This window comes from Etheostoma spectabile, unplaced genomic scaffold (assembly GCF_008692095.1).
Source record: "Etheostoma spectabile isolate EspeVRDwgs_2016 unplaced genomic scaffold, UIUC_Espe_1.0 scaffold00009174, whole genome shotgun sequence".
Taxonomy (NCBI): Eukaryota; Metazoa; Chordata; class Actinopteri; order Perciformes; family Percidae; genus Etheostoma; species Etheostoma spectabile.
In genome coordinates this window covers 4,081-17,162 of record NW_022603665.1, presented here as the reverse complement: position 1 = coordinate 17,162, position 13,082 = coordinate 4,081, and the positions used below count along the sequence as shown (strand labels likewise).

The following is a 13,082-nucleotide window of genomic DNA, read 5'->3' as shown; positions in this document are numbered from 1 at the left end:
CCGAGGAACTCTGGGAAGGGTTGTTGTTGTTGTTGTTGTTGTGGAGCACACGCCTGTTGCCGCTAGCAACCGCCGGGCTCTGCCGGTTGTTGCCGTAGCTGAGTCGAATCGGCCGGTTGCCACGGAGAGCCAAAATCTGCAGAGGAACCAAGAAAGAAGATTTTAACAACGTGCTCGTTGTTTTTCTGATTTCTGTCTCGCGACAAAAAAACTGTCATCAAAAGTTTTTAAAAAAGGGACGAAAACGTAAGAAAACAAGTTAAAAACATTGTTCGTGGTGTGTTCAGGGACCTGTTGAGGGGTGTGTTCATGGTGTGTTGAGGGTGTGTTCATGGTGCGTTCAGGGTATGTTCATGGTGTGTTCAGGGACCTGTTGAGGAGTTTGTTCATGGTGTGTTCAGGGTCCTATTGAGGGGTGTGTTCATGGTGTGTTCAGAGTCCTGTTGAGGGTGTTCATGGTGTGTTCGTGGTGTGTTCATGGTGTGTTGAGGGTGTGTTCATGGTGCGTTCAGGGTCCTGTTGAGGGTGTGTTCATGGTGCGTTCAGGGTGTGTTCATAGTGTGTTCATGATGCGTTCAGGGACCTGTTTGATGCGGTCCCAGTTGGACTTGGCCAGGTTGAAGCTGCAGGCCGTAGCCCCCGGCTGGTACCCCACCACACACAGCTTGGTGTCGGGGGAGAAGCCGTCAGCTCGGGCCGTCACCCGGTACTCCCCCGGGTTCAGCAGCCGCCAGTAGTCCCCCGTCGGAGCTGCGGGAGGGAAACAAATGCCCCCAAAAAATTTAATTAAAACTTGTTTTAATTTAATTTGATTTAAACATCTGCAACTTTCCCTTGTTAGCGTTTAGCTTAGCACAGCTGCCCCCCCCCCCACCTGTGGTGACGTCGTGGTTGATTCCCTCCACAGACACGGTGGCGTTGGCGATGGCGTTGCCCTGCTCGTCCTTCACGATGCCTCTGATACCGCGATGCACCTGGAGAACGGGGGGGGGGGAGAGATGTTGATATGAAGGAGATGTTGATATGAGATGTTGATATGAGATGTTGATATGAGATGTTGATATGAGATGTTGATATGAGATGTTGATATGAGATGTTGATATGAAGGAGATGTTGATATGAGATGTTGATATGAAGGAGATGTTGATATGAGATGTTGATATGAGATGTTGATATGAGATGTTGATATGAGATGTTGATATGAGATGTTGATATGAGATGTTGATATGAGATGTTGATATGAATGAGATGTTGATATGAAGGAGATGTTGATATGAGATGTTGATATGAAGGAGATGTTGATATGAGATGTTGATATGAAGGAGATGTTGATATGAGATGTTGATATGAATGAGATGTTGATATGAGATGTTGATATGAAGGAGATGTTGATATGAGATGTTGATATGAAGGAGATGTTGATATGAAGGAGATGTTGATATGAATGAGATGTTGATATGAGATGTTGATATGAGATGTTGATATGAAGGAGATGTTGATATGAATGAGATGTTGATATGAGATGTTGATATGAAGGAGATGTTGATATGAGATGTTGATATGAAGGAGATGTTGATATGAGATGTTGATATGAATGAGATGTTGATATGAGATGTTGATATGAAGGAGATGTTGATATGAGATGTTGATATGAATGAGATGGTGGACCTGCTCCATGAAGACCAGCAGGGCCTCCCTGTTCTTTTCCCACTCGTAGGCCAGCTCGCTGTGGTGGGGGAACTTGTCGCAGCCCAGGAACACGGACAGCTCCAGACAGTTGGTGTGCAGGTAGCTGAAGTCGTTCATACCTGGGGGACAACACACACTTAAACCTGGACCCTTGTTGTCCTCCGGGTCCCGAGACCCGTCTTGCTCTAAAAACTGTATCCCACTACCCTCATCATGTCTTCTGTGGTCCAGAGGCCCGTCCTGCACTCAAACCTGTATCCCTCTAGTCTCGTCCTCCAGGGTCCCAAGACCCATCCTGCACTCAAACCTGAATCCCTCTAGTCTCGTCCTCCATGGTCCCGAGACCCGTCCTGCACTTGAAACCATGTCCCACTAGCCTCATCTCATTTTCTGTGGTCCAGAGACCCGTCCTGCACTTGAATGCGGGTCCCAGAGACACGAAGGGCAATACAAGGGTTAAGAGGCTGCACTGCTCCTATCCTCCACCAGGGTGCGCTGTATACCCGCTGGAAAAGATGGTCCAACTGCACAGAAACATCTGCACCAATGCCTTGACGCCAATTTAGGATTCTGTGTTAGTACGTGGAGATACAGGCCCTACGGCGCAGGTGCGTGGAGATATGGGCCCTACGGCGCAGGTGCGTGGAGATATGGGCCCTACGGCGCAGGTGCGTGGAGATATGGGCCTTACGGCGCAGGTGCGTGGAGATATGGGCCCTACGGCGCAGGTGTGTGGAGATATGGGAGATATGGGCCCTACGGCGCAGGTGCGTGGAGATATGGGCCCTACGGCGCAGGTGCGTGGAGATATGGGTCCTACGGCGCAGGTGCGTGGAGATATGGGCCCTACGGCGCAGGTGCGTGGAGATATGGGTCCTACGGCGCAGGTGCGTGGAGATATGGGCCCTGCGACGCAGGTGCATGGAGATATGGACCCTACGGCGCAGGTAGATGGAGATATGGGCCTTACGGCGCAGGTACGTGCTGTTAATCATGCTAGGCTAAAGGCGCCGCTGGTAAAGTTTTAGCTTCTGGCCTGAACTTACTTCCTGTGATCGGCTTCCACTTGGCTCGGTTCACGATGCCGTGCTGCCCGCCGGCGGCGTCTCCGTGGCAGGAGCCGTGGTAGGCGTGCGTCATGGTCAGGTGTGTGGAGGCGTAGGAGACCGCCAGCCACCGGAACAGGGACTCGTCTGGGATCGCACGCGTCTCCTCCTCCGGATCGGCGTACTGGTAACCGCCGCTTCTCCCTCGATCGTCCTCTTCCTCCTCTCGGTGGCCGTAACCCTGGTTGTGACCATCGTAGCCGTGGTCGTAGCCACGGTTATCTTCGTAGCCGCGGTTGTCTTCGTAGCCACGGTTTTGGTCGTAGCCGCGGTTGTCTTCGTAGCCGCGGTTTTGGTCGTAGCCGCGGTTGTCTTCGTAGCCGCGGTTTTGGTCGTAGCCACGGTTGTCTTCGTAGCCGCGGTCGTAGCCATGGTTTTGTTCGTAGCCACGTTCATAGCCGCGGTCGTAGCCACGATTGTCTTCGTAGCCACGGTTTTGTTCGTAGCCGTGGTCGTAGCCATGGTCGTAGCCGTGGTCGTAGCCGTGGCCCTGCTGCTCTTCTTCTGGCTCTTCGTGGTAGCCCCTCCCCCACTCCGTCACATCAAATCCTTCATCTTCATACCTGTAGAAAAAGATCGTAGTTAAATCCGTTAGAAACAAGCTGTAATGTTACCCTACAGGACAGATGTAAAGTAAAGTAGTGATTATTTACATGTATTCTGGTGGAGATATGCTGCTCTATACACGCTAAAAGTAGTGATTATTTACATGGAGTCTGGTGGAGATATGCTGCTCTATACATGCTAAAAGTAGTGATTATTTACATGGAGTCTGGTGGAGATATGCTGCTCTATACATGCTAAAAGTAGTGATTATTTACATGGAGTCTGGTGGGTTTGGTGATGGTGATTTCTGTTTCATGTTAAACTAAAAGGATCTTCCTCTTTAACCAAAAGGTCTATCTCTGTAAGGATCCATCCCATAATGTTATAATAACAATGTGTGTCAGCAGATCTCTTAGTGATGATGAATGTGTGTAAACAGGAGAGATGAAGTCGTACTGTCTCTTCTGCCGGCGGGGGGGTTGCTGGCGGTCTGCCGGCTTGCCGAGGCGACAGCCGTCGTAGGGATAGGCTACGACCCGCTCCCCGCCCTGGAGGTTCGCACCCAACACGAAAGGATAGCTCTTCATCCAGGAGATTATGGCCTTGGTTTCCACGGCGATCTGGGACAAAAACAGGAAGCCGATGAATTCCCGTGTGTCTGCTGAGTGAACCACAGACAACCAGCCATGCCTGCTGGGAAATAGGTTAGAATCTGAACGTTATCGGCCCGTTTAATGTGTTCCTGTATCCACGCAACTCACAGTAGTATATACAATCTGATGTTTATCATAAAGTAACCTAGCAACAATATAAAGGCCTAAAAGTCCAGCTGAGATGAAAGATCCAAGAGTACCACATTGCGTCATTATAAATGAGAACGATGTGATTGGTGCAGCTCGCCTCTGGCCCCGCCCACATCAGATACAGCGATGTGATTGGTGCAGCTGGTCCTCACCGAGCTGTTGGTCTCGAGGTCCTCCGGTATGGGGACGTGGTGGTTGGGGGTGAGTTTGGGGACCAGGCCTTTGTCCTCGGCGTCCCACAGGAAGCGATTCAGGTCGGGAAAGTTCTGGAAGATGTCCATGCCGTCCGCGGTGAAGTGTCCCGTGGTCCATCCACTCAGCTCGGATCCCTGAAGAGGACAGAGGACATGAGGGGACAGAGGACAGAGGACATGAGTACATGAGGCGACATGAGGCGACATGAGGACAGAGGACATGAGGGGACATGAGGACAGAGGGCGGAGAGGACATGAGGACATGAGGCAACATGAGGACAGAGGACATGAGGGGACATGAGGACAGAGGGCGGAGAGGACATGAGGCAACATGAGGACAGAGGACATGAGGGGACATGAGGACAGAGGACAGAGAGGACATGAGGCGACATGAGGACAGAGGACATGAGGGGACATGAGGACAGAGGACAGAGGACATGAGGACAAAGGACATGAGGGCAGAGGACATGAGGACAGAGGACATGAGGGCAGAGGACATGAGGACAGAGGACCTGAGGGGACATGAGGACAGAGGACATGAGGGGACATGAGGACAGAGGACATGAGGTGACATGAGGACAAAGGACATGAGGGCAGAGGACATGAGGGCAGAGGACATGAGGACAAAGGACATGAGGGCAGAGGACATGAGGACAGAGGATTTGAGGACATAAGGACAGAAGACATTAGGACAGAGTACAGTCAAATGGAGACGTGTCAGCCCAAAACCACACGTTCTTATTATTATTAATATCATTCCCATGTGACCCCCATGTGACCCCCATGTGACCCCCATGTGACCCCCATGTGTCCCCCATGTGACCCCCATGTGTCCCCCATGTGTCCCCCATGTGACCCCATGTGACCCCCATGTGTCCCCCATGTGACCCCCATGTGACCCCATGTGACCCCCATGTGACCCCCATGCAGAGATGGGAAGTAACGAAGTACAAATACTTCGTTACTGTACTCAAGTAGACTTTTCTGATATTTTTACTTTACTTTACTACTTATTTTTGTGGCGACTTTTTACTTCTACTCCTTACATTTTAACACAAATATCGGTACTTTCTACTCCTTACATTTTAAAAATTGGCTCGTTACTTTCGTTTTGTAGCTACAAGAGAATATGTCGGGGAATAGCGCGGACACGCGCCAGACACCGCGAGCGGGTGCGCGCGCTACACGGAGGGAAAAGTGAGAGAAATGAAAAAGAGAGCTGAGGATAACCAGCTGAGATTGTGTGTGTGAGTCTTTGAGAACTGTAAGTCGTCTAACTCATGTTGTCAGTTCACTTAGGCCTGTTACTGGTCTATAGTTCTTCACATTTAAAGTAAGCTAGCTAGTGGTTCTGATGTGTTCTTCACCTGTTAGCTGGGTTACACGTTGATTTTATTGAAGCATCAGCACTTTCACCAGCTTTATTCACATGAGTTTTTTTTTGTTTTTTTTTACCAAACTTCAGATACTGTAGTTCAATTGACAAGTGGATGAAACTTAGCTAGAGAGAAGTTGTCTCCGTCTGTGTTTTAACAGACACACCTGGGGCCAAGTTGGAAACCAGAATCACCTTTAATCCAGTCCTAATCTAGTCCTCAACTTTCACATCATTTCACTGGAGTTATCCTTATTATTGTTTACGTCATCAATACCATATTCAATCTAAATGGATGGGAACATATCTACTGTACGTTGCATTTGACGCAACGCAACAGATTCTGAATTATTCACAGCAAATCATTGAGGCTTGATGGCGCTTACCTTAGCATATAGTAGTATGGATGGCGCTAACGTTAGCACATAGTAGCATGGATGGTGTTAACGTTAGCACATAGTAGCATGGATGGTGTTAACGTTAGCACATAGTAGCATGGATGGTGTTAACGTTAGCACATAGTAGCATGGATGGTGGTAACGTTAGCACATAGTAGCATGGAGGGCGCTAACGTTAACAGATAGTAGCATGAGGGCGACATGATTGAAAATGAAGAAAACAGCAAGACATTCCCATCATCCTCCACCTTATCTGAGAGAGATGTTTGAGACAGTAGGCATCAAGAAGGACTACTGGCCAATGTGCTGGGGAACTTCTTATTAATGTCTGTTTAGTCATTCATATTTTAATCCTTTATTTTATTTCCAGAAGCCATATTTGAGCACACACATAAATGTAGATTATTTTAAATGTTTGGGGGAAAGATTAAAAATAGAAAATAGATCTGTGAATTCTCACAGAATCACAACTGAATTCATCTTGCTAATGAGTCGGAATTTAATTAACCTGGAGTCCCAGTTTCTGTCATAATAATAATATGTTATGTTTTAGGCCTATTGGCAGACATCCATTTAAAATGTAGCCTTTGCCATATAAAGACATGTCCTCCATGTCCACTGGAGTTCCTCAGCATCTCTCTAGTAACATTTGTGTGCTCCAGGAAGCTTTGCATAAAAAATGGTTGTCACTCGCGAGGCTACTTTTACTTTTATACTTTAAGTAAATTTCCAAGCCTGTACTTTGTTACTTTTACTTGAGTAAAGAAGTTTAATCAGTACTTCCACTTTTACTAGAGTATTCTTTAACACAAGTATCTGTACTTCTACTTAAGTACGGAAAGTGAGTACTTTTCCCATCTCTGCCCCCATGTGACCCCCCTGTGACCCCCACCGCTCTGAAGGCCTCCACGTGTCCGTCGGGGTTGAGCGAGGGGACCAGGTGGATGCGGACCCCCTCCACCAGCCGCTGGACCCTGGGGTTCCGGTCCCTGAACTCCTTACACAGGAACTGCATGAGGAGCAGCAGCAGCTCGCGGCCCACCGCCTCGTTGCCATGGAGACCGGCCGTGAAGCGCAGCTCCGGCTCGCCTGCAGAGACACGGCGACAGGTCACCCCCCAAAAACCTCCAAAACCCTCCAAAACCTCCAAAAAACCTCCAATAAACCTTCTTTAATATCTGGTTTTACTGCTTCAGTCAACATTTTATTCTCTGCTTTCCCAGCTATACGCCCCCAAAAACCTCCAACTTCCTTTAAAGTTAACAAAAGTAAAGTAAAAAACGAGAAAAACGTCCAAAAGACGACAGAAATAATCGACAAGACGTTGTGAAACGTGAGAAATGATTTCAGGAAAAGTTAGAAAAAGTCAAAGAGTGACGACAAATGTCGGAGAAAGATTCCAAAACTACAAAAAACAACAAAAATGTCCAAAAAAAAATTCAACAAAGAACTTCAGGAAAAATGAGAAAACATTAAAAAAAATGACGACAAATGTCGGAGAAATCTTCAAAAACTTCAACAAAAAATCAAGAAAAGTGAAGTTCTTTAGTAATTTTTTGAGATATTTTTATTGTTGTTTTTTGATGTTTTTGAATCTTTCTCCGACATTTGTCGTCACTTTTTGACGTTTTCTAACTTTTCCTGAAGTTCTTATTTTTTTGTTTTTTGGATATTTTTGTTGTTTTGACCAAGTTTTTGAAGATTTCTCCAACATTTGGTGTCACTTCTTAACGAGGTTTTAACTTAAAATGTTGACCCAGAAAAACTAAATGTCGGTCGACGGGAGACACCGGGAGGGTCGACTCGGTGGGGTGACCCCCCCCCACACACACACACACACACCTATTTCGTGCTCTGTGGGGTTCCCAGAGATGATCATGGCCATGATGTCCAGTCCCTTGGAGCTGCGGCCCAGGCTGTAGACGCTGGTGATGTTGGGACACTCCGCATTCACTGACTTCATCAGCTGAGATGAAGGAGAAAGGGTGCAGAATATTTTATTCCACCATATCTCCACCAGACTCCATGTAAATAATCACTACTTTTAGCGTGTATAGAGCAGCATATCTCCACCAGACTCCATGTAAATAATCACTACTTTTAGCGTGTATAGAGCAGCATATCTCCACCAGACTCCATGTAAATAATCACTACTTTTAGCGTGTATAGAGCAGCATATCTCCACCAGACTCCATGTAAATAATCACTACTTTTAGCGTGTATAGAGCAGCATATCTCCACCAGACTCCATGTAAATAATCACTACTTTTAGCGTGTATAGAGCAACATATCTCCACCAGACTCCATGTAAATAATCACTACTTTTAGCGTGTATAGAGCAGCATATCTCCACCAGACTCCATGTAAATAATCACTACTTTTAGCGTGTATAGAGCAGCATATCTCCACCAGACTCCATGTAAATAATCACTACTTTTAGTGTGTATAGAGCAGCATATCTCCACCAGACTCCATGTAAATAATCACTACTTTTAGCATGTATAGAGCAGCATATCTCCACCAGACTCCATGTAAATAATCACTACTTTTAGCGTGTTTTTGGCTGTGTGTTTTTGGCTGTGTGTGCAGATACTCACCTCGACCATCTCTGAGTAGCTGTGATGTCTGAACTCCAAGTAATCCACCGGAGTCACTTCATTGCGCTGATACGGAACGCTCACGGGATCTGTGTAACAGAAACAGGACAAATATTCATGTAGCGATGTCTAAAATTACACGAGGGAAGGAGGGAGGGAGAGAAGGAGGGAGGGAAGGAGGGAGGAAGGGAGGGAGAGAAGGAGGGAGGGAACTAGGAAAGGAGGGAGGGAGGGAGAGAAGGAGGGAGGAAGGAAGGGAGGGAGGGAAAGGGGGAAGGGAGGAGGCTGCCCCCTCGGTCTTCACTGATTTTCAGATGTCTCTAAAGGCAGCTCATCCTTTACTGCACATATCATGACTATTATGATGTGTCTTTGTGTGTTTTTGTGGTGTGTGTGTGTGTGTTGTGTGTGTGTGTGTGTGTGTGTGTGTGTGTGTGTGTGTTGTGTGTATTGTTTGTGACCCAAGACAAATCTTTTCTCCGTGGTGAGTCTGAGAGAAAAGGTTTTTGGGTCAGAGGGCGTCACAAGACTGTCTGGGAGTTGTAGTTCACTGTGTGGGAATTGTAGTTCACTGTGTGGGAGTTGTAGTTCACTGTGGGGAGTTGTAGTTTCCTTGGTGCGTGTTGCTCACCGGGCACCGGGCAGCCGAGCCTCCAGCCTCATGCACAGGGAGCTGTTCCAGCTCTGAGGGAGGACCCGGACGTACCGGGCCAGGACCGGAAACCGCCAGCTGGTTCATCACCGGGTGTCCTTGTCACTGTTCCCAAAGAACAGCTGGGGGGGGGAGAGAGAGGGGGGGGAGGGGGAAGAGAGAGGGGGGGGGGGAAGGGATAGAGAGGGGGGAGAGAGAAGGGGGGGGGTGTGGTGAGGGGGGGCGGGGGGGGGGAGGGGATAAGAGAGGAGGAGGGGGAAGGGGGGGAGAGAAGTTTAATGCTGATGTGAATTGATTACAGCCCAGTGCGGCGCCTCTTGTTCCAAATTTTGTTTGATTACCACCGTGCTCCTATTCTGTTTTTTTCTCACTTATTCTGTTTTTTATATTATTATCTATTATTATTCCTATAATAACCTATTCAGGTTTATGTTCTATATATTGTTATATATTATTATATATTATTATATATTATATATTGTTCCTATAATAACCTTATTCAGGTTTTATGTTCTATATTTTGTTATATATTAGATATTATTCCTATAATAACCTTATTCAGGTTTTATGTTCTATATATTATTATATATTATATATTATTCCTATAATAACCTTATTCAGGTTTTATGTCCTATATATTGTTATATATTAGATATTATTCCTATAATAACTCACCCAGTCGGCGTAGCCGTCGTGGATCGTGCTCCACTCTCTGCTGTCGTTGCTGAACGCCAGGAAGTAGGACGTCACGAAGTCACTCCTGAAACCAGGCACATCGTCAGACCCCGGTAATAACATGTAACAGGTGTGTTTGTGTGTTTGTGTGTTTTTGTGCGTGTGTGTGTCCTCACTCGTTCAGCGAGTCTCGTCCTTGTGTGATGACGCCGGTGAACTCCGTCTCCCTGCGAGCATCGATCTCAAACCAGTGGCTCTTATCCTCGGAGTTTGCGCACCACGCTCCGCCTCTCATGTCGTCTTCATCCTCTGAACCCTGGAAAACACAGATTATTATTCTTATATTATTATTCTAAGTGTGTGACAACATTATGGGATGGATCCCTACAGAGATAGACCTCTTAGTTAAAGAGTAAGATCCTTTTAGTTTAACATGAAACAGAAATCACCATCACCAAACCCACCAGACTCCATGTAAATAATCACTACTTTTAGCGTGTATAGAGCAGCATATCTCCACCAGACTTCATGTAAATAATCACTACTGTTAGCGTGTATAGAGCAGCATATCTCCACCAGACTCCATGTAAATAATCACTACTTTTAGCGTGTATAGAGCAGCATATCTCCACCAGACTCCATGTAAATAATAACTACTTTTAGCGTGTATAGAGCAGCATATCTCCACATGTAAATGGGTGAATTAAGAGTTTATTCCAACCAGACCAGAGTGGTGATTGTTGGAACAGTGGAAAGATGAACCAAGACGGCTTTTGGTAGTTTTATTTAGTTTCTATCCACTTTGAATGAAGTGTGTTGTACAATGATAAAAGTAGTGATTATTTACATGGAGTCTGGTGGGTTGGTGACACCTTTGCTTAGTAAGAAAATACCTCAGATGTTTAATGGACTTTGGTTAGCTGTGTTAAACTCTTTGATGTGGGTCAACGTGAACTAAACTAAGATCCATCTGCTGATAATAAGCTGCTGAAAGATTGTCAGACTTTAGAGATCGGAACGTAAACAGCAGCTGAGGACTCGGCAATAACAGTGTTTTAAAGGTGTGGCCGGGGTTCGTCTGGAGCCTGGCAGCGAGGGAGCGATCACTGAGACACAACACAACTACAAAGAGACACAACACAACTACAAAGAGACACAACACAACTACAAAGAGACACAACACAACTACAAAGAGACACAACACAACTACAAAGAGACACAATGAGACACAACACAACTACAAAGAGACACAAAGAGACACAACACAACTACAAAGAGACACAATGAGACACAACACAACTACAAAGAGACACAACACAACTACAAAGAGACACAATGAGACACAACACAACTACAAAGAGACACAAAGAGACACAACACGACTAAAAAGAGACACAATGAGACACAACACAACTACAAAGAGACACAAAGAGACACAACACGACTAAAAAGAGACACAATGTGACACATACAACTACAGAGAGACACAAAGAGACACAACACAACTAAAAAGAGACACAATGAGACACACAACACAACTACAAAGAGTGTATGACCCATTCAGTGCTTGTTGTGTTGTTGTTGTGTGTTGTTGTTGTTGTTGTTGTGTATGTCCCGGTTAGTCCTTGTTGTGTGTTGTTGTTGTTGTTTGTTGCTGTTGTTGTGTGTTGTGTACCTGCATGTTGAGGCGTGCCCTCTGCGGTGCGAAGATGTACTGAGACATGGAGGACGCTGAGAGCTGGTCCGGCTCCAACCGATGGGACTCCATCCCCAGGGGGGGACACTCTGCCACAGACGCACAACACAGACACACAACATTACATCATCTGTTAGGACGCTCTGCCACAGACACACAACACAGACACACAACATTACATCATCTGTTAGGACACTCTGCCACAGACACACAACACAGACACACAACATTACATCATCTGTTAGGACACTCTGCCACAGACGCACAACACAGACACACAACATTACATCATCTGTTAGGACGCTCTGCCACAGACACACAACACAGACACACAACATTACATCATCTGTTAGGACACTCTGCCACAGACACACAACACAGACACACAACATTACATCATCTGTTAGGACGCTCTGCCACAGACACACAACACAGACACACAACATTACATCATCTGTTAGGACACTCTGCCACAGACACACAACACAGACACACAACATTACATCATCTGTTAGGACGCTCTGCCACAGACACACAACACAGACACACAACATTACATCATCTGTTAGGACGCTCTGCCACAGACACACAACACAGACACACAACATTACATCATCTGTTAGGACGCTCTGCCACAGACACACAACACAGACACACAACATTACATCATCTGTTAGGAGAACAACTTTGTTTATTTTTATGAATCCATATTGAATCATTCAAATCAAAATTGATTTAAATTGAAAAAAAATATATTTTTTGAAGATATATATTTTTTAATAGATTTGTTGGTCCATATTCAGCAACCTTTATGCGATGTGGTCCAGATGTGAGCAGACTTACTCTTGGGCTCTTGGAAGACTCGAGGTCTGGTCCTGGCTCGCTCCTCGGCCTCCTTCAGCTTCTGGGCTCGCTCTGGAACAAGACCCCCCAACAGAAACTCAACGCCAGGACTCAAGATCTCAGAATAATAACAATAATAATAATAATAATAATAATAATAAATATATTTAATTTTAACCCTCCTAACATAGTGTCCCAACAGGAGACGGTACGGACAACCATATGTCCCAACAGGGGACGGACAACATGGTATCCCGACACGAGACAACATAGTGTCCCGACAGGAGACAACATAGTGTCACGACAGGAGACAACATAGTGTCACGACACGAGACAACATAGTGTCACGACACGAGACAACATAGTGTCACGACAGGAGACAACATAGTGTCACGACACGAGACAACATAGTGTCACGACAGGAGACAACATAGTGTCACGACACGAGACAACATAGTGTCACGACAGGAGACAACATAGTGTCACGACAGGAGACAACATAGTGTCA

General features: G+C 46.2%; 1 protein-coding gene across 1 annotated transcript; it reads right to left on the bottom strand.

Annotated features, from left to right (window-relative positions):
• Positions 1-4: 4 nt before the first annotated feature.
• LOC116679032 (inactive carboxypeptidase-like protein X2) lies at positions 5-12,646 on the bottom strand (the record flags this gene model as incomplete). Its single annotated transcript, XM_032508765.1, is given in 16 exon segments — positions 5-136; positions 584-750; positions 875-974; positions 1,669-1,808; positions 2,736-3,358; positions 3,798-3,961; positions 4,297-4,473; positions 7,004-7,200; positions 7,954-8,077; positions 8,709-8,797; positions 9,340-9,359; positions 9,361-9,482; positions 10,036-10,120; positions 10,212-10,351; positions 11,711-11,820; positions 12,575-12,646. Coding segments are annotated over 16 exon segments (2,462 nt in total), but the record flags the coding sequence as incomplete, so codon positions are not given.
• Between the last annotated feature and the right edge of the window lie 436 nt (positions 12,647-13,082).